The sequence below is a fragment of the Zosterops lateralis genome (assembly GCF_965231275.1).
Source record: "Zosterops lateralis genome assembly, chromosome: 1".
NCBI lineage: Eukaryota > Metazoa > Chordata > Aves > Passeriformes > Zosteropidae > Zosterops > Zosterops lateralis.
The window spans coordinates 105,583,160-105,605,651 of record NC_139762.1 but is presented as its reverse complement, the minus strand read 5'-3'; the positions used below and the strand labels follow the sequence as shown (position 1 = coordinate 105,605,651).

Sequence of the window (22,492 nt, the reverse complement as noted above, 5' to 3'; positions counted from 1 at the left end):
TTTTTGGCTTGCCTACCTCTGTAGGTATTACCCTGCCTCTGTGATACTGGATGATCTTACTCCCCCAATTCAAGTATGGAAATATATCCCCAGCTACAAAAGATTAATTTAAAATATCTCTGGAGAATCCCTTGTAATCTAAGTGATGACTATTGCTGTCCACTGGAACTCTGGGCAGAGCTGTCACCCAAATTTAGAAATAATAATGCTTATCTCTAACGATAAATGAGACATATATATGCAAAGAGATTTCAAGGAAAAAATAAAAGGAATATTGGATATTCTAATTTAAACACTGAGGAAAACATGGTGCTATACATTTAACACCAGAATTGAAGAAAGACACTTAGACTTCCTGGTTTTCACACCTCCAAACTATGAACAGCTATGACACATTTCATATTTAATACAGCTTTATTCCAAGTAGATACAACCATTTTTGCAACAAGAGAATAGAAATACAAGAAAATCCAGAGCAAAATATAAGCACCCTAGAAAATTGTCATTTCTGTTCCCGTTGACAGACATTTACCCTTGCAAAAACAACTGATTTCAATGACTTCAAACCAGTTACTCATGACACAAAATTTAGACAGATTGCTGGAATTTCAGCTGCTGGCCTTAAAGAAAAGAAACGTAGCAGACTTGTCTGACAGGTGCAAAAACGAATACAAAATGTATGAACACAATATGAAACAAACATACATTAAATAGTTTTGTTTCCTGGTACATCAGTACATCAGCCTTGCAAATGAATTTTATAAAACTTACATATTCAATTAAACAATTTATCTATCATTGTGGAAAACGCAGTTCTTTATTTCAAGTTTATATTAACTATAAATATCTACAGACAGGAAAGGCACTTCAGGCTGGCCCTCCTTACTTTCCCATGCTTTATGTCTTCTGCTCTTTGGCTTTTGGAGAAAACATTACAGCATAAGGCTGCCGCCTTTTCGGACGTTGGCAGGGAGCAAGATCCTCTTTAATGTAGCCTTAAAAAGAAAAAACCTGAGGTAAGAAATATAATATAAAAGCAGGCATAACTTTAGCTTTAACATGTGTTTAGCCTCAAAAGATATGTTTTCCTTTTGGGGCAACTGGTTCTGACTTCACATAAGTTTGGAGATCCCAGTGTGCAAATATCATTCCTTAAAAGTACACAGCTGCTTTCTAGTAGGTGACTGCACAGTAATGCAATATAGAGTATTGACAATGAAGAACAGAATGGAAACTATGAATTGTTCATCTGTTCAAAACAAAACTGCACTTTCCATTTTCTTTCTACCAAGGATTTTACAGAAGAGTAACAAAGTATGCAAGAACTGCTAATTCAATTCACAAATAAAAATCAGTTTTAAAAATGTAAATCCTAGTCATACAGAGGAAACTTCAGGCACATGTGTTTTGTGGGTTTAAACAGTACCTCCCTCTATTTTAAGAGCACCTATATTTATTAAAGATTGGAAAAAGCCAGACATAAGCCCATGGATCAAACACACCTTGAAAGCTCTCCGATGAGGAGTGTATAGAAAATTTCTGTAACACGCTCAACTTAGCTAACACTGACAGTAAACAGACATTTTATGCAAGTCAGTTTCACCACCTGGCTTTTGTCAATTCCTTACCATTTATCAGCAACAACATCCACCAAAATGAGAGTAGTAGATTTTTACTTCATAGTTGGAAAATTTCATAACTCAGTTATTTAAAAAAAACAGTGTAATTCAGTTATTTAAAAAACCCAAAAATGCCCCCACAAACAGATGCTTGTGTTGTTTGAGATAGCAATAAGGAGTAGAAAATACCTATGTTATAACCCACTACTTTGGAGCGGCAACTCTCTCTCGTGTTTTAGTTCTCTTGCTGCACCGCTATAAAGTATTTTCTTTTCCATGGGAGGGTTGATCTAAAGTCTGCCTCTGATATGCTGTTAAGGACCATTAACAACTGGACAACTCTACTCCAGCAGAACAAGGAGACAGCCAAGAAGATAATTTTTAATGAGGCTGCAAGCAGATTCCACTTGGGTAGTAACAAGTTATATGGTTCATAAAAATCAAGGCTCCCTCTTCTGAAAGATTAAGGATGGTCCTGCACATACATAACTCTGGCTACATTTTCCTAGGCCTGACCTGACACTGTTACAAGAACAGATAAAAGCAAGGATTAATGTTTCACAACTACTGCACAAGTAAAGATATAAGTAGCTCAGAGGGTTCCTATAGGGCTCCTCACCCCAGCATTTCATCACTTCTGAAGAATTGTACATAGAGTAAACTACAAACTCATCTTGTTTTAATAGAATTTGTAAAAACTCATTTTTACACCAGTGTCTAAGATTTTGAAAAATTATTTAGAAAGAATAAACTTCTATGTGAAGATTAGTTAAACTAACCCCCAAAACCAAACACTGTATCTTTTCATTGTCACTAACAAGCAGGGTATATGTATGAAAACCTGTTTAACTACACCTTACCTACAACATTTCCATTATCACCTGGCATTATGAAGCTCTAAAAACACTGACAAAGGACATCAATAGTGTCTCTCCTAAGTAAGTACAATCCCTTGGCCTTTGCCTCTGAAAATCCAATTCTTGCTTATGGTCAAAAATATGTAGGGTTTATATTAAGTTCTATGAAAATCCCAATTATTTCTGCCTTCTCTATCTAGGCTCTAAGAAATTCTCTATATATTCCTTTCTTAGCAGTACAGGAACTGCTAAAACCAGACAATATTTAAGACCTCAACAGGACTGGGTGAGAAAGGCTGCTATATGAACTAGAGATAATTTCAAGGAAAAAAAAACAACGCTCTAAAAAGTGCTTTTCAAGCCTAAAAAGTGCTTTTCAAGCCTTTTTTTTTTTTTTTTTTTTTTTTTTTTTTTTTTTTTTTTCTTCACAAACCTCTTTCCACGCAGGTTTGGGTGGAAGGAAATCCCACCTCCCAGAAATTTTCAGGAGTACTTGGAGGAATGTAGCGAAATCTGTGTCTTGAACAGGAAGCTAGCTTCTTCTCTCTCTCTTCTTCTGGAATGTCTGCATAATACTGAATGTGAGGGGGAGAAGAATCCCAGTTAACAAATTCATACATAATAGAGCAACTGCTTTACACAATTGACATTATCGATCACTATGGTTATTAACACTGTTATCTAAAAACAATGGTGAGGACAGCCAGAGTAGAGATTCATTATCCAAGTGACAAACACCTGGCAATTATCCTAAAAGCTTACTGAATTTACAGACTAAGTATAACTTTATCGTGGCAGATTTGTTAACCTTCTATCTTTTAACATACCATAAGTAACAAGGTTTAGGCACGTGTACAATTACTTACGTCAACAATTTACTGACTGATTTTATAAAGCTAAATAGCACAGGTGTTGAAAGAGATGAGAATTTTTAAATTTATTGTCAGCTTGCATTTACAAATAAAATTTTAAAAAAAGGAAAAAAACTCCACTACAAAGCCCATGCTGCAAAATTATTTCCAGTATCCAAATTTACAGTAGTAACTGCAAACTTAAGTAAAAATGCTTCCTACTTACTTACCCTCAAATTAGAAATAAATACAGAGTTAGTTCAAGTAGCTGACTGACACTGGGTCTCCAGAAATATCTGCCAGCTGAGCATTCTCTACAGTAAATTGGCTATACTCTTTCGCCCCCATCAGCTGTACTGGGGGCTGCAATGAGAAAAGTATACACTCTCTCCAAACCTCTTTGCTGGGTGTTCCCCTGAGTAGCACCATAGAAAGTTAGGGTATATTTTTCTCATGCAGTTTTCTACTGTTTTAATTTTTAATTCTAGTTGTATCTCCTAAAAATACGAATCTGGACCTTAGAGCACATAGAGGGTCAAAATATTTTTAACGTGAATGCGTTGTTTGATTCAAGTGGTAAATCAACAGTCACAGCCACACAAGAAACCTGACCCTTGTGAAAATGCTAAAACAATTCATTCAATCAGATGGAAAGTGACCTAGACTGAGGAAATCAGGAAAAGAACAGGATACTTTTATCAACAGAGATTATTTCATGCTCCCAGCTACTGGCAGGATTGGAATTGTAAAGTATGCTCATTCAATTTTTACTGACAAAAGTTAAGAATGAGGTGTTAAGTCAACAAAATTAACTATAAGAATTCTATAATTTCTATGTAAGACAAACATTGCTGAGTTTTATTTAGGGTTAATTAGCAGTGCCTCTTATTTTGTCCTGTAAATAGCCTGAAATTTTAGAAATTCATCTACTAGAAGTTGGTAGTGTGTTGCATTTTTTTAAATTAAAAAAATTATGATTAGCAAAGAATAATTACAGATCCAACAATGAAATACAGTTTACTAGGAACAGAGAATAAGAACAATCAAAAATCGAGATAAGCAAGTTTTTAAAATGAATTAGAAAGAAACTTTTCTTCTTTGGCTTGTTTAGAAATCTATTAAGGTTGACAGAGAATGAGAGTTATGTATGTCAGCTAAACAGCAAAAAGAACTCTCAGCTGTTTTCTAGATTGATCTCACTGTCCACAGCAATTTTAATCCACACAAAACATTCGAGCTAGGCTTTCCCATGTGGGAAGATACTGCAATCTCATCCTGTCTTCCCTGTAAAATAATTGTTTATAAAACTCTACAATTTACAGTTTCAGAAATGGAACAAACCCTAAGAACATTCCTCCCATTAGTTTAGCAAAAACTTACAGAGTAATTCCTGTAATCTAAATGCATATAAAAACATCTGAGTGATTCTCCTACTCACCTAAGTGTAGCTACACTTACCAACCACACTAACAAACCTTACTTTTACAAGCTACCAATAACTTCTGCCTACAATCTTTCTCCAATAGCATCACAAGGTCATAAAAAAAAAGAAACAAGACTTCTTATCAAAAGTTCTACACTGTAAAGTGAATTAGATGCTTCCACAAAACTTTAAGATAAGCACTTATAGAGGACTTTAATATCAGTCTGCTGTGGCATGTGCAGAAGTTCAATCTCAGGTCTTCTCAGACTGACAGTAACTGACCCCACTCACACCACTTGCAGTACAGGGCCAGAATCAATTTACTGATCTCTACCCACTCCCTAAATACTCCCTTAGACTTTGGCAGCTTTTCAAACCCATATGGCTTTGAACCCATAATCAGCAAGCCAAGACTTCTCTAAAGCGTCATTTAGGCTTTATCCAATACTCCCTTCTTCCACAGGCATTTAATTCAAAGCTAGTTTCATTATTGTGCAATGACACACTTGAGCATTCCACACATTCTGAAACATTAATCTTGAATGGTGTAGACTTTAAAAAAAAAAGTCCAAAAAAGCCAAAACCAACAATAAATCCAAACTTTCCTAGCATTTAATGTAGAAACCTACTGTTACAAAACTGGAGCTCTGAATGTTTCCAGACACCATAATTATCACTCCCAACTTGACAGAAAGTAACTAGAACTGGATTTGCAGAAGGAAGATCTGTAGCTTACAGAAACAGGAAATTAAAATGCTTAACACATGGCTCCGGAACCACAAAACAGACTGAAAGTTGGTTGTTGTTTTGTTTTCTTTCAAACTCTTTAAATCAAACATATTTTTTTAAATGGTATTTGGAGTTGACTCTAAAAATTAAGTATTTGTATTTAATGAATTTAACCAAAACTATCTTTCAGAAAATGTTTTCATTAAAAACATACTCTAATAATTTTTTCAGCTAAGTAAATGAGACTTGACTATAAAATGAATAGCAGGAGAATCTCTGAAAAATGTTGATTCTATATACATGTGGAAATTAAATGGAAATATTCCAGAAAATCCACCATTGTTCAGTCATTAATCCACACTTCTACTGAGTCATCATTTATTAGATCATGAAGTCTATTAATGGCCAAAAAAAATGTCCTTATTATACATGTAATTACATCAATATTTTATCCTACACCAAGTATCTGAAAGCAGTTAAGTGAATAGAAAGGAAGGAAAAAAATGTGTAATATGAAATCTAAAATTTCATACTTCTAAACATATATTTTTAAAAAGTAATTTTAAACATTTTTGCATGCATTTGCATAAATATACACATTGTTGCCTAGCTGGTGCAATTAACTGAAAAAAATTAACCCAGAAAAAAAATAAAAAATCAACTAAACCAAAATGAAATCTGTTTATCTATATAAAGGTACAACAGGATATAGAATTTACTTATTCCAGCATCTGTAAGGTTCATTAGAGCTGTTGATTCAAAGTTTGGAAGTCTGTAATAGCTCTTTGACCAGCTAATGTAATTTTTAATAACAGTAATCTTACTGGACCCATGATGTAAGAAGCTCTTCTTTCATATAGATACACACACAAAAAAAAAAATCAAACCCAAGACTTTCCATGCTATATACAGCTACTACACTAAAAACTAACAAACCACCTGCAAACTTGGTTATCCAGCTCTGGTAAACACTTCCCAGCTACTGTAGGTAATGATGATGATGCAACCAGATTAATAATTAAAAACAGCACTTCAGCACCCAGATACAGTTTTGAATTAGGAGAATGGAAGACTAACAAATTTTAACTTAACTACTTACTATTTCACATTCCTTACAAGTGTGGCCAAGTAATTTTCTCCTTTCTTCTTTTTTTCGAACAACCTCAATATGAGGAAAATCTAACACAGTATTCTTTCTGAAAAACAAAAATGTTTTCACGTAATAGAACTTTTATTTCTTCTACATGACTGGAAATTTCCATTTTTTTTTTTAACACAATGATGGACAGTCAAATAAAATAATTCAGAAATTGTCTACAAAACCCAAATCATACTGCCTTTCATAGCTGAATAGGGCAATCTTTATAGATAAAACAGTTTTTGAATGTAATATGAACTTTTACATAACCAGAGATGTATGTCTCATTATTATGGTTTTTCATAGTGTAAAAGTAATTACTATATAGAAATTATTCAAATATAGATCTTCTATAGATTATTTTTGTCCAAGACAGAGTTGTGCTTGCAATGATTTCCATGAGAAGAACACTCATTGAGGTTCAAAATGAGTAGGTTCTTTTCAACTTTCTACAAAGAAAACATGCACTGAGGTAAAATATGAGCTAACTGAATGGCTTGGTACCATTACAAAATGAAGGTTCAGACTTCCAATTATGATTACACTGGAAGGCGCCAGAGAAGGCACTAAGAGGTGCAATTGTTGAACACTATTCATCTACTGCCTAGAGAGTAAGGGGCAAAATACCAGAGAAGGAAAGGTTTTCATTTGTACAAGCAGCCCACATGTTCTTGGCTTATAAATTCAGGCATGACCACATGCCTGTAAGAAACCACATGAATTACAAAACACTGTATTCACTAAAATTATAAAAAGCAGAAGAGACAATCTCTTCTCTTCAGCAAATGTAATAGGCATCTCAACATTTTTTCCCCTATCCCAGTTTTTATCTAAAGTTTTTTATCTAATGTAGTAGATCTTCTAACTCTGCATCTTCAGCTGTTACACACAAACACATTTATTTTATGGAGGATCAAATTCCCTGTAGGGAAGATACAAACAGCCTTAAAATGCCCATACGACAAACTAAATTACCTCTCATCACTTTTGAAATAAGGCTCCACAAAAGCTTTCTGCTTGGCTTTATCTTGTTTATCCTCATGTTCTGTAAATGCACATGCAAAACAAAATATAAGGTTAACAGACTGCCTGCAGAAACTTCTGTAAAGTTATTAACCAACTGTTAAGAGAGATAAAAATGCCATGTACATTTCAGTCTGAGACAACAGATTCAAATAAATGCTAAAAATAATACAGAATCAATAGAACCAGCAATCAAAAAGCTGGAGCAGAAGGAAAACAGCAGTGAGACAAGCAAAAAAAGACAAGAAAAACATCAAAGGAAAGGCTGCTTAAAATACAAAATACTGTAAAATCTTCAATAGAACCTAGAAAAGTGAGAAGAAAAGTAAATAACTGTAGCCAAACCCCAGTGTTTCTTTTAAGAGTCACTTTGGTGTTCTGCTGCTGTGCCAACTTCCACTACACATTCCACATTTGTGTGGTGATAAATGAACTACCAAAAAATTTTTCAGATTGCGTTATGTTATGTCCTTACAAGTAATTAACTTTACCACAAATTTATGCAAAAAGAACTGGAGGTTAATTTGGCATATTTGTTCCTAAAGAACAGAGTCTGATATCAAATCAACTCTTGTAGTTTAAGTAAGCTAATAAAGACAAAACCAAATTATATCCCACCCTTTAGTTTCTTGCTTGCTGCTGTTAGTCCCTTATCCAGCTCTTCATCATGAAGAGCTTCTTTTTCATCACATGCAGAAGGACTATCTTCTGGTAGGCAGGATTCATAATCTTCATGGGTTGTCTGATCAAAGAGATCTGTTATTTCTCCTCCTGTAATTAAAAGCACAAAGAACATTCAAATCAGTGTCTCAATGATTTTAGTCAAGAAATTGCATTTTGACTAAATGCGTATCAAAAGAATTAACATTTACTTACTGCTCCAGTACCAATTAACTCAAAAATAGCTACATCTTTATTCTTGCTGCAACTCCTCTGTCAACCTTTCAAATGTGGCCAATGCTCATTTATTTTTCAGATACCTTGGATCTCATTTCTAAAATCTGATTAACTGCTAAATCACTCTGAGGTACCCTTTAACCTTAATACTGGACACATGAAATTTTTGTTCTTATAATTATGGACTTATCCAAGCAGAAAGAAATACATTTTGTGGGTAGGAAATAGTCACTGCCCTGTAGCCATGATTCACCACATACAATATGTTAAAAGTGATATAAACACATTTGGATTTATTTTAAACATACTAGTTCTATTTATTTGCCATTAAAAATAAAATTAGTCTTCTCATACAAAGTCTGATGTGATTACATAGAAAACTTTCAAAGCTGTATACTGCAGCTGAGATCAGAACTGATACATGGTTAAGTATTTCACCCTTTAAGCACAGTAAAGGAATAGCTACTGTCTGTCTCAGCACAAATCCTGTCTTTTTTTTAACCTGTGTTAAAAAACCGACCATCAACTCTTTAGGAAATAGACTGACCTGCATGACCAATAAAAATACATCACCACTTTTTTACTGCAAATCATTTTCTACTATCTAGCCATACAGGAAAGAAAGTGCCCTTTTACTCTTTTCTCCTCCTCCTCCTCAAAAAACAACCAAATAAAAAAACCCCAACAAACCCCCAAAACCTCACCATACCACAAAAAAGCAAACCAAAGTAAAGAAAAAAAGTCTTACGTGGACTGCTTTCCTGATTTTGCTCCTGATTTTTCATTTTTAATAGCACGCTGTCACTAACATATGTATAATCCATATCAACAACTTCCCCTCCAACTCTGGTCTGAGAACCACCCTAGGAAAAGAAAAGTAAACATGACAATTGCATCCAGAAGCAACTGGTGTAGTCAGTGTCAGTGCTGCATACCTGAAACACTTTTAAAGCAGTTACTGACTTCTTTTTGGACAGTGATTTACTTTTTTTTCTGCAGGTTACAGCCTCACTAGAATTCTTTCTCACAACCATTTGTTTACTTTCATACTGAGAATATACCTGCTGAGTTTATGACGTACAGCTAAACAGTGGAAATGTTTTAGGGTAACTGTAGCATGAACAAATATCAAATGAGCCAAATTCAGAATCTTGTTACAAAGTGGGTTTGGTCTGTCCAGAACAATGTTCATTATACTACTTTGCAGGTTTTTTCAACATCATAGGACATGCAGACTTATTATAAAAATTCACCTTTGTATCAATCACAGTAATGTCCATTTTGTACTGTGAAAGGTCAGCTCCTGGGTCAATGCTCCACTGGAAGTTTTCTAAAGAGGGTTTATCTTTCAGGTCTGTATGCACAAAATATGAGAAAAAGAGACAAATAATCAAAATCAAACTCTGCCAGAAGCATCTGATCCTCTGATTGTTCTGTATGTGCTTTATGATGCCACTCAAGGTGATCCGCTCCATAACCTTCCTGGTCACCTGGGTTAGGCTGACAGGCTGTAGTTCCCTGAATCCTCACTCCAGCCCTTCTTATGGGAGAGTGTCACATTTGCTCACCTCCAGTCAACTGGGATCTCCCTGGTCATCCAGGACTGCTGATAAAGGATGGAAAGTGGCTCACTGAGCACTTCTGCCAGCTCCCTCAGTACCCTCATGTGGATCCCTTCTGGCCCCATGTGTCTCTAAGAGGCGCAGGAGGTCACCAACAATATTCCCTCAGATTATGGAGGTTTCATTCTGCTCCCTATTCCAGTCTTCCAGCTCAGGGGCAGGGTACCCTCAGCACAACTCATCTTACTATTAAAGATTTAGGCAAAAATGCACTAAGTACCTCAGCCTTTTCCTCATCCTTTGTCCCTATGTCCAGGAACAAACAGGTCCAGGGGGTGCCTTCCCTAGCTGGTTCACTACTGGAGTTATCAATGACAATACAAGTGTCAGGTCTAAGCAAAGAGTACAAAAGTGTCTGTTTCTTGTTCCAAAGATGCCTCTTGATTTATCTCTGAGGGGAATATTTGATTCCAAGCTACATGGCCACACCAACTACTGGCAAGTATATTTTAAATTCATAAAGCAAATATTTCTAAATAAAGGATGCAGTGTAACAGCTTGGCTGAGGAGTACAGAAGCCTTGATTCTACAACACTAGCTCAAAAAAAGTTAGTCTTCCAATTGGGAGCACTTAAGAGGAAAGAAGATACATGCTCTGGAAAGACTATATGACAGCCTGTGTTCATTATCACTTAAGTTCAAATTTCTTGACCAGATCATTAGGAATAATGAAAAATATTAACACAATTACTTATGCTTACACTTGAGTAGTTAGTTTTCAAGTATTTGATACAGATAGCTTAAACTCAAACTTCATGAGATTTTATTATTACACTGCAACAAATAACAATGGTAAACAAACAAGAAAGAACAAGATTCCTAGCCTGTTGAATGTACACCTGAATACTAATGATATATTTAGTATACAGTGGCAAAAGTATGCCAGGAAGACACAGACTTGTAAATGTTGGGGGTGATCTTGAGAAATCTCAAATAGAATGTGACTGAGTTAGGAGCAGAACAAAGGGAAAGTGGAAGAAAGGAAGAGAGGAAAAAATTCTGTTTGATTACAGGACAGGCTGAGGGGGTATGGAGGCAGTAAAAGGAACATTTTCATCAAGTTACCTTGCTCATTTTGCTGTGCTTTACTTTTTGATACTCTACAAGGGTTTGGCTGAAGTACAGATGCTGGTTCAGACTCTTCATGTCCTGTCCTTGTTTTCTTTCTATTTGGTACATGGCCACTGGCAACCTAACAACATATTGCAATTTTACTATTTCCCAAAACTTAAATAAAATACTTCAAAGGAGAAGAAAGAGAGTCAGAAAATCATACCTTTACATCATCAAAAAGTTCCTCTGTCTCTGCAGAACTCGGCAGTGGTGCAAATTTGAAGGGAGGAACTTCTTCTTTCACTGGGATCTGGTTTTTCCTGTCAGGGAATGCTTTTCCCAGCATTGCCTCTTGTACATAGGATTCCTCTTGTAAATCTCTGCCAAACAAACAGCTCTCATTGTTGGCATTCTGAATGGATGATGAACCTTCAGGAATGGTCTTCCCCATCAGTGAAAAAATGTCATGCAGAGTCACTTGCTTCAGTCTATTTTTATATGTCTCCTCAGTTCCTTGTTTTTTCTCTTGCCCACGAACTCCAGAGAAGCGATCAGACAGATCCAAGGGCTTATCACCTGTAGGTTCCCCATTCCCCTGCTGCAAACTGGATCCAAAGGGCACAGAGCTTTCTTTGCTGAATGATGTTTTCTCACAGCTAACTGCATGATCATCTTCAGCTTTCTTTCTCTTAGCACACCTGCCTTCTAGCTGCTTCTGGTATACAGGAAGGACATCACTCTTGATCACCTCATTTTTAGCTGTGCAGGTGTTTCCAACACAGGTTACAGTCTCATTAGAATTCTTTTTCACAACCATTTGTCTATGGGCAGAGGCCTGGCTGATAACTGAGTTGATTTCCGTCCCAAGATTCAGCGGTGCAACAAAAGCAACATCTTCAGATTTTGATCTACTTTTATGAGACCTGGAACTGGATGGATTGTTGAAGAGGTTGGTTTTGAGGTGAGGCTTCAACCCTGAATCTAAAATACAAGGAGCATGAACTGTACTTGAGTTGTTCTTCATGCTGCTAGAAGCTCCAAATACAGGAGAAGCTGCCCGAGAATCCCAGTCATCATGTGGTGGAGTGATATGAGATGGATCTGAAATACTGAATACCATGAGACATGAGAGATTTTTTTGATGTACAGATGGAAAGAGAGAAAATTATATTAAAAAAAATTATAATGTCTCCTATTGCTGATCTGCTTTAAAATTGTGTGAGCTGCTAGTATTAAATGAAAACAGAAGGAAAAACAAAAATTAACCTATTCTAGGGATGGGTACTGTTGCATGTAAGAGCTGTAGAAGGCAAAAAAAATACAACTCTCATCCTTCGTTTTGGTGTGTGGTATGAAATTCTGCTCCAGGTTCAACTGAGAACCAAGGAGAGAGTTAAGCCTGCCTAAGTATCTTCTATCCAAGGATTCCCTACCTTTCAGTGAAAAGGAAGAGAGTGAGAAATAGTTGCAATAAGAGCCTGTTTAGGTTCCTGTATAGATCTTAAAACCACAACAGATTCTCAAAGCTTCTGCAAGTGAATGAAAAAAGTGCAAGCTTCTTTCAGAAGCTTGGTTTTTTACCTGTCATCAACAAAACATACATTCAAGACGACAAATAGGGACAAAAAAATAATTCAGTTTAGACCACAACATCCTGAGGAGAGTGGGAAGAGCAACAGCCAATTGGTTTGACACCTAATCAGAGCAATAGGATCCTTCCTGCATTCCAGCTTCAGGCCCACTATCCACAGGGTTATGGGCCTGAGAAGATACCTTGCAATAATGAGAAGTTAGAAAAGAAGGAACTGTGTACACAAGAAGCCCAAACCAGAAGTTTGTGAATTAAGTAAAAGTCTACAGTTTTGGATTCTATCAGTTTCTTTCCTTCTCATGTTATTTACTTCAAATAAAGCCCTCTGATATGAAAATACTTATTTCCATTTCTCTATCTTTAAAGCAAAAAATGATGCAAGGTTTGGAATTCTATGAAGACCCAAACTTCTATAAGTTTGCTTAAAACAATACTATTACAACTGAGAGGACACGCACCCTAAATTGTTGTCATCATTTCTTGATTCAGAAGCTGGATGTTTTCTTGAGTCTTCAGACTGCATGCTCTCTGAGGCCTGGCTCATAACCGTATTAGTGAGGGGAAGATTCAGATTCAGTACACTCTGGGACTCCTTGCAAGTGGTGAAGGAAAACAAAGAAAAGAAGTGTGAGAAGATACTGGATTAAAAATTAGAAATATGCTTGGTTGGCACACAAATACTCTGACGACGCATTCAAATCGAAACATTCAAAACTCTGAAAAATAGTAAAAGCTAAGAGATGAAATTAGGGCCAGCAGCTTTAAAGAAATCTTATGGAAATTGAAAAAATTCATTCACACTAATGGACACAAAAATATTCTGCATACTGTAATTTTCATGGTAGTTACCAACCAAAACCATCAAATAATCTTCTCTGAGTCACCAACCAGTCTCATTGCCAAGAAATATTTTTCAATGTCTTAGATTTGATTACTGCACAAAGGAAATTTAGCAGACCCAAGGATTTAAATCACTGTAGTAACAAAACTTGAAAGGAGAAACTATGTCTCCACCCTCTTCCTCAACCCCTCCAAGACAGGTCAGCACAGTTGTATCTCTTCTTGCTAAAGCAAGTCAGTAAAGACTAAGCAAAAGCAAACCAAAGTGAGCTTACTGGAGCTCAGACTACTTTTGCAGAATTTTAATGCAAAAGAGAGAAATACTGGTTTTGAAAACAACTGGCCCAAGAAGCTGGTTATCTAAGAAATTCAGTTATCTAAGCTGGTTGTCTAAGAATACTTACAGGTTCTTCTTCAACACTAAGTCCAATTGTTTCTGCGACAACCGCAGCCAAGTTAAAAGATGGTTTTGGAACAGGGTATCCTCCCACCCTCGGTTTATCTTTGTGAGTAGAAAGAAGATCACAATAAGTTACATATGCATTAGAGTATCTTGCTTGACTCACAGAGATGATAGAAACATAGAAGTAAAAAGATTACAAATTAAAACTGTCATTTATGGAAATAGTTTGATCTCTGTTAGATCAAAACTGTATTTGGAAGTGGTAAGTGGCAAAAGAATTTCTGATGAGAGCAAACTGCTGTATCAGCACAGAGAAATACATGTCAAATTTGAATACAGCTTGGCAAAATTAAAAATCAATGTAAAAGTTGCTTTTCACACTTCCAGTCCAGGGCACAGGTAGTCTAGTAAAAGCATGTAGAACAGAGATAATGTGTATTTATAATACAATGCTTGTCTTGCATATTTCCTGACAGTCGCCATTATTTTTTGTGGGTTTTTAGGAAAACAAATAGATGAGTTTCCCTTCTTTGAGGGGTTCAACGTTACTCAGTTCATTAAACTGGGGCAAGATAATAAGATTGGAAAGTACACGAACAGCAACCACCACAACTCTGACTTGCATGAATAATTCCATGCCAATTCTCACAGTAATTAAAGAATTGAAAAAGGTTTGCACTTTATTAGGTTTCTGTGTTAAAAAAGTGTTAAAGAGATGAAACCTCAGTTTTACAATGTTTTTGCCTGATATTGAATGGAATTAAAATGAAATCTATTCATTCACTTACTCGGCACAGGGGACAGATGTGGATCACAGGTGTCTGCCACTAGTATCTCTCCTCCGTGCTGAGCGTTCACTTGTGTGGAAAAGAGTGGAATTTTTCCAAACTCTAGGAGATGTGGAAACATTTTCACATGGTGAAATCAGGTATCCTGTTGTGATAATTTTGTGTAGCTACAGACAATGACTCTGATCTTAAAAGCACTTGAATGCAAGATTTATTATGTCAGTAGATCCAGCAATCTGGTAATTTGTGGCAGTCATATGTCAGAATAAAAATAAAATGATAAATATTTTATATTAATCATTTTTCTCACAAGTATGATCTCAGCCAGTCAGCCCTAAAACAATACTAACACAAAATGACACCACCATCTAGTCTGACCACATAAAAATAGTTATTCAAGCTGTTAATAGGGCAATGAAACTATTGAAGAGTAAGCCCTCCAAGGCAACAATGTTCTGCATCAGCTAAGGTAATAAAAAGGTGAAAAACCTGAGATCTGAATTATGACAAACATTTGCCATGTAGTCCTTTCTACTTTGATGACCAATGACTTTTCACTGTGGTAGGTATTTACACCATTTCTTACACATTAAACTTTGGATTCATTTAGTAGCTCCATTTTTTAATACAGAATATGGAGAGAGATAGGTATGCTTAGAAAGGAGAAACTACTCACAGCACTAAAAATTTCCAATGCAACATAAAGGGCATTAATAACCAGCTCACCCTTTTCATCCCATAGTTATCCTATATTTATTCTTGGGAAGAGGCTTTTAGTCAAGACTAATATTTAGATGTATTCATATTTAAAATACCTTTTTTTAATGCCACAAGATAAATTGACCTGGACGATATTTCCTATGTATAAATAAAATACAAGCACAAAGTGCCTTACTTCACAAAAACACCTTTTGTAGACAAAATATTTTAGACTTATTTCTATGACACTACAGAACGAAGACTGGTAATTAAATGCACACAATACTTCTGAACTTAAGACACAAAAGAAATGCAAACAGTGTAGAATACAGACAAAGAGAGATCATGTAGCTATCAGTTTCAGTAAAATTACTTCCATTGCAGAACAATTTCAGAATGTGGCAAAACATCTGTTTCACTCTCCACTAGGTGGTGACATTGCTGCGTGCACAAGTCAAACCTGAACAGATGCTTTGTCAGCCAATTTGCACTTAGAGAAGAAATATAGGCTGGAAAACTGTTATATTTGCATGTGCATGTGGGTGAATAAAAGTAGAAGGTTGAAATAAGTTCTGAGCATATCACTGATGTAACAGTTACTGCTATAGACTTTTTTTTCCCCCAGACTCACGCATTATCACACAAAAAGAGAAAAGGCAAAGCAAAAAAAGCACAAAGGGTTTTTTTTTTTTTTTGGATTTTGCCCTTTGCAATCAAGTTTTATGCCATCTTTCTCTTTAGCCCTTAAGTAATTACAAAAAAAAAAAAAAAAAAAACAAAACAAAAAAAACAATAAAAACTCTTACCACTGTTGCTTTCCCTAAGTTCCAGATCTGGGGGTGTATGTTCTGTATACCGGACATGCCTATTCTCTTTTTTTCTTCTCATACGATTAACCACAGAAAATGAAGATGTTAGAACTGGAGAATCTGGAATGACTCCTTCTTCTGCCTCCACTACTTGCTGCTTTTGCACCCTGGAGACCAAATCAGGTGGTCAAATAAAACCCCAAGTCAGCAAGATGAAGAGTTTTCACTTCAGCAAGCAGGACAATCACACAAGAACGTAACAATCCTGGAAATACAGCCACCTCAATAACATTACACTGTAAAAAAGTAACACTCAACCCAGTTTTTAGATACATCTAACAAAAGATTGCTCCATCCAGCCCAAGAATGGCATATAACCCTAGCTCTTCACATTTGAAGTTGACATACAACTGCACCATGGAAGCCCTTTTTCCTGGATGAAGCTAGGCACTGTAGAGGTTATAGCTTGTCCTGAAGCAGGTGCTTCTTTAACAAAAGAATGCCAAAATGGATGGATCAGTGTCTCTCCCCCTGTATGGAAATCCCTGTATATCTTCACAGTTTATGACCCTGACATTGGCTGAGTTATTTAGAGCATGGTGCTGGATAACATCAAGATTCTGGGTTCAGTCTCTGGATGGGCCATTCACTTAAGACTTCATGATCCTCGCTGGGTCCTTTCTAATTCTGAATATATTCAGTGATCTGGAAATACTGTCTTGAATACAAAACAAAAGCTTTTGGACAATTTTAAATAGTAATGAACAGAACTGTATTCAAAGCAATCCCTCTCCAAAGCATTGAGGTTACCTCTAACTCAACTCAAAAAGGTCTTCAGGGAATAGTGTAAAAAAGCATGTGAAACAAGTAATGTAAAATACAAGATTAGTTATGAAGTTTACCTTCTCTCACTGTCAGCTCTACCAGACTATTGGAGAGTCAGTATATAAAAATTAGTGTAACAAATAACTAGGTCTTTTCTCTACAAAAAACTCTATCCAGACATAGTGAGAAAATAACAAAAAAGGACTGATTTTGGACCTTTGAATTTAAAGTTTGTTGAGTACTTCATAAGGGACTATCTTCCCTATGGTGGTGGCAGTGAGATGTGGAAGAGGCAGTAAAAGAAAAGCACACAGAAATCTAAGTCAGCCTACTTGGTCATCTTCCTGCAGTTCTGCTCCCCCTTACGATTTTCAAGAGAAAACATGAGCCAAAAGATAATTTCCTAACTATAAAGAGAAGGACATAAGGTTATGATCCAAGGGAAGAAGAGGAAATGCAGATAAATTTTTGCTTGTATTGAAGCTGAACTACAAAATCTTACATAAAGTAAGGTAATGGAAAACTTTAAAAAGCTGTCTGGCTTGAGACAAAAAGCATTTTTGCAGTAAGGCTTTTTACCACTACTGACTTTAAATACTTAATGGCAAATACTGATGCATTGATGTTCTCAAGTCTTGACGAATCCTATTGTGTGATTTTGCAATTCCTGCTCTCTAGCACATTTACACAGAAAGCATGTGAAAACTGTATTATCTCCTAACAATATCTTAAGAGACAAATCAAAATAAACAACAGAGCAATATATTTATCAATTTACTTTGAAAATTTAAGTTAGCTATTGGAGTTCTCTTTAAATTTGCTGGCACATGCTGCTTTGTTTGACAAATGAACCTACTAAAAATATTTTTTTCTGCACCTTACTTCTATACAAACCAAGAGGTAGGTTCTACATAACACAGAAAAAAAATCACCAAATGAAGCAGCTGCCATACATACTGTACATCATAACTATGTAATAAATAATTTCAGAATCATGGATTTATCTGAGACCCCAGAAGGTTTTTGCAGAAATTTCCTTGCTGTTTCCATCCATGCATAATGAAATCTCAATGTCATAAAGGACCTGATAATACAATTCTTCTAAACTTTCACTGGTTTCACTTCTATGGAGAATTCTCAGATTGTTATTCGTAATGTTATAACTTGGTTACAAAATACACAAGACAGCAAAAATCTGATTTCATATCATGCACTAGAAACAATCTGCTACTCTGCACCTGCAATGTGATGATGATATATCAATCTAAGTTGCTAATTCTAAATAAAATACCATGACTATAGCTCAACCAAAACAACCAAATGCAATGACTGTATAAAAACAGCAGTACCATGCTTGTAAATTACTGTTTATCCACCCAACTCCACACTTACTTGAACGATCACCTAACATGCAAAGCAAATAACTTATTGTTACATTGGTCATTATCAGCTTTTCTACACTGGCCAGAGATTTTTAGTGGAAGCTGAGGTCATGAAGTATGTTACCCTGAGAAGATTAAATGCATACAAAAAAAGAAAGGACAATGAAGGCGCAAAGATGGGAAACAAACCAAGAAATAGAAAGAAATAGGACTACAGTCATTCTGAACTGAACCCCAGTTGTTTTACTTCCTATCAAAGTTGAATTCTGACAGAGACAAGAAATAAACCACACACACAAAAAGCCATCCCTAGCAAGTCCACACATCCTGTGCCATTTCTCCCATGTACACAACTTAGTCACAGATAGGCAAAAGTGAGTTAAGTTTCAGATGATGTCAGACCACAACAAGAAAGGAACACTACCTCTGCCTTGCACAGTACACCACATTCACATATTAACCACAACATTAGATGGCACATTCTTACTATCATCTTACTACATTCTTACAGTCAAGTTGTAGCTCATTATTTTTATGTCTTGTTTTCAAAACTTACTATAGTATTTTTCTTTTAAAATTGCAAAATTATAATAAGTTAATTTTAAAAATGTATTGCAAGATCCTGGGACTTTTTGACTATCTAAATAAGTCTGAAGTCTTCTTAAGTCTTAGCCTAGGAAAAAACAGATGGTAAAGAGGCAACCAAGAAATAAAAGTGTGAGATGTACAGCTTTGCTATACACCGTGAGCAGGACTCAAGTAAAATTTCTATGATAAATTTACTTCTCCTAGTTTTACTCCAAGTTTTAAACAAGCTAAAAAAAAATAAAAGTCTGCACAATAGAAGGAAACTGGGCTTAGCTTGTTATAGTGGCAGTAGACTATCTTTTCACAGTCTATCTATTAGAAAGAGGAAACAAGATTTAAAGACTTAAAAGATGATATTTATATTCCCAGAATTTCTACTGAAGAATGGGGAAATATCCAAAACAACCCCAAACTTACTGTAGCTCCTTCTGTAATTGCTGGAACTGTTCAGTCAACTTTTTATTCTCATCCTGTAAGTTGTTTTTTTCATTCACTGAAATTTATAGAAAAAATATTTTTAAAAAAATCAATGCATACATGTTAACATGATAATCTCATCAGGTCCTTTAAGCAAACAGAACCAAATGTAAAATGTAATACCATACCCCTTTTCTATGGTTTACGAAAATGAAGCTTTAAGCTAGTTTCAAGCTAGTCATTAAAAAAAGTAGTAAAATTACATGTTAGAAAAGGCAGAGGTGGCACAATTACTAACTATGTTAGTTCTACACAATCATTAATTACTTTTGTCCATGTACACACGAGTGAGACTGTGTTGTAAAGATGAGTGAATTGCTCACTTGTCTCCATGGATAAAATTGCTTCCTTAGGCTAAAGGTAACCTATGAAATATAAAGCAATTTGAAGTTGGTTTTAGCCACTAAATCAACCATTAAGCCTTTCTTCCATGCTGTCTCAAACTAACGTAGTGATAGCTCCCAACTCTTATGTTCACTTTAATTTTTATGTTCTTGATTTTATTTTGTTGTTGTCTATTTTGCCTCTAGATTCCTCAGCTGATCTTTTTCATTGTTATATAGATCTCAACCCAAACCCATGGGAGCCTACTGTTGTGTCACAGTTCAAGATTTGTACCTAATAGGTGTCACCTTGATTTTTAAGATTCAGAGCAATATTTAGAGATTGGCTGTACCCTCTCTGCTGCTCATCATTAAACTCAGAACTCAGAATATTTTTATATAAGTGCCCAATATTAGAACCCCTTGAAACACTGATGTGTATTGTATTACCACAGAACCTAATATTTCCATAATTTAATTAAGCACCAAAAAGCTAATTTTTGTCTGGCATTTCCCATATTTTAAATCTCACTTAATGTCTGCTTGCTCTCGACCAAGCAAGACAACTAAATGATACAATTAATGGTAAAGATACTATTAACAGTTTAAAATTCTGTCTTGTACTATTCTATGCTTTATACAACAAATCTTTCCAAACTCTCTTTATGAACATACTTGTGTCCTGCTTGTGTATCACCTGGAATAGTTTAATTTGTCTCACATGTTCTATTTCAAAATGAGCTGGCTACAAGCTACCTGGTATAAAGCTATTTTTTTTGTGGCCTCAGGTGGTTATGTGACAGTTATGGGTTTACTGCAGTCAAAGACCAAAACCAACTACAGGACACAAGCTCAACCCAGTTCTGTCTGAACTTGATGCTTTGCAATCACCAGTTCCTTTTGAAGTCTGGGTTTTCTTAGGAAACCTGGCAATCATTCTAGCTGTAGGAATAAACAGAAGCAGTCACATTTTATCTAAAGTAGCTACTTTACAGTGTAAGATTTTCCACGTCAGTTCACTTTCAGTATCAGCACTTCAATCTAAGAAGGTGGGTCAAATGACTAGCCACTGGTATGTTACATATTTTCAGACTGTACAGTTAAGTATCCCCTGACTGAACTTTTTGGGCTTACTAAACACACCACATATAAATTACATCAAGTTGCAGGAATTACTGGAGAACTAGTTTACAGAATAGCATGTTTTGTCTTCAGCCTTGGGGATAAAACTCACTAAGCTCAGTAATAAGTTTGAGATTCTGCTGCCGGATATTTTCAAACTCTTGCTGCTTCTTTCTCATATGTTCTTCGGTTACAGCACAACGATCACATAACCCCGCTCTTAATCTACAATAAAATGAAGAGAAAAAGGTCCCTCTGTTAAGGAAAATATTGCCATGCATGAAGCAGATACCAATGCTTAAAAGACCTTTTGAACAATGAAAACCAGAAAATTTCAGCTATGCAGAACACCACTAAGTACTGTGGTTTTACATGTTCACATAGCAATTTTTTGAGATTTCTGAACGATCTAATACTATGTGCTCTAACATTTGAATAAATGATTGTAGGTACTGGATACTTCTCAAACAACATGCTTTACTTTATTTAATAAAGTGGAGCATGCTACACCGTGCCACTGAAATCCTTTGTGACGCATCCTATTAAGAACACTGTCAGATATAAATCAGCATTCATTTTAAGCAAAGTTCATTCAAGAAAATACAAATAAAAATACTACAAATAAAATACAAATATAAAAAATACAAATAAAACACTACACTAAATGGAATTACTACTTCATATAAGGAGAGTATGTACAGTCATTAAGCAAAATAATCAAATAAAAAGGACGAGTAGTAGTTTCACTCCGTATCAACTGCGAAGCAAATGTGAAACCCTTCATCTTTATCTAAGCACCAATAATTTGAAGTGGATCCAAAAGTTCATAAGAGGAATTGACTCCACTGTCTCTAATGGTTTTAGATTAGCTGTTTAAAACACATCCATGATCAGAAAAGGACTGGTTAGAATCACTCCATCTTATCTGACACATTCATTCATGCAATGAAATATGTATTCATTTTATAGGTGATAAATGGAATGTATTTATTTCTGGTACACAGCAAAAAGCTAACAGTATTACCAAAGTGAAAACTAGACTCTCTTTTGCCTACTAAATAGGAAACCAGTTAGTCAAAAGTTCTGCATTGCTGCTGCTACTACATCAAGTATTAAAAAAACCCAACTAAACAAACCATATAAGTTTCCAGTTTCACAGCTAAGTATTGGAAGTAAAAGCCACACTGGTTTATTGGTGTTATAATATTGTAGAATTATGGCAAAACACTGAAATGCCTCTTCATACTAGCTAATCTGAATGTTCAACAGAGTATTACAACCTCCTTGTATTAAATCAGTTGAAATACTTCTTTTGTTTTTCACAATGTGAGTAATTCATCTGATAAGGGATTAGAAAAGTTCATCCACGCCATGAATGCCTCTCTACTTACATGGTATGAAAGTTTATTACCTGCATGGCTACAAGCTTAATT

At 35.5% G+C, this 22,492-nt stretch overlaps 1 protein-coding gene across 3 annotated transcripts in view; it reads right to left on the bottom strand.

The window, feature by feature from the left end:
* Window positions 1–395: 395 nt before the first annotated feature.
* The window catches only part of RBBP8 (RB binding protein 8, endonuclease), a 39,558-nt gene continuing 17,461 nt past the window's right edge, over window positions 396–22,492 (bottom strand). For all 3 annotated transcript variants that reach the window (XM_083878134.1, XM_083878135.1, XM_083878133.1), the window contains 15 exons: window positions 21,172–21,284; window positions 19,555–19,630; window positions 16,340–16,509; window positions 14,835–14,936; window positions 14,048–14,145; window positions 13,262–13,395; window positions 11,436–12,321; window positions 11,225–11,351; window positions 9,791–9,891; window positions 9,286–9,400; window positions 8,259–8,411; window positions 7,593–7,662; window positions 6,579–6,675; window positions 2,910–3,051; window positions 396–995 (listed from right to left, as the gene is read on the bottom strand). In XM_083878134.1, the coding sequence (XP_083734260.1) occupies window positions 898–995; window positions 2,910–3,051; window positions 6,579–6,675; window positions 7,593–7,662; window positions 8,259–8,411; window positions 9,286–9,400; window positions 9,791–9,891; window positions 11,225–11,351; window positions 11,436–12,321; window positions 13,262–13,395; window positions 14,048–14,145; window positions 14,835–14,936; window positions 16,340–16,509; window positions 19,555–19,630; window positions 21,172–21,284 (2,482 nt within the window). In that variant the 3' untranslated portion in view covers window positions 396–897. The remainder of the gene's footprint in view (window positions 996–2,909; window positions 3,052–6,578; window positions 6,676–7,592; window positions 7,663–8,258; window positions 8,412–9,285; window positions 9,401–9,790; window positions 9,892–11,224; window positions 11,352–11,435; window positions 12,322–13,261; window positions 13,396–14,047; window positions 14,146–14,834; window positions 14,937–16,339; window positions 16,510–19,554; window positions 19,631–21,171; window positions 21,285–22,492) is intronic.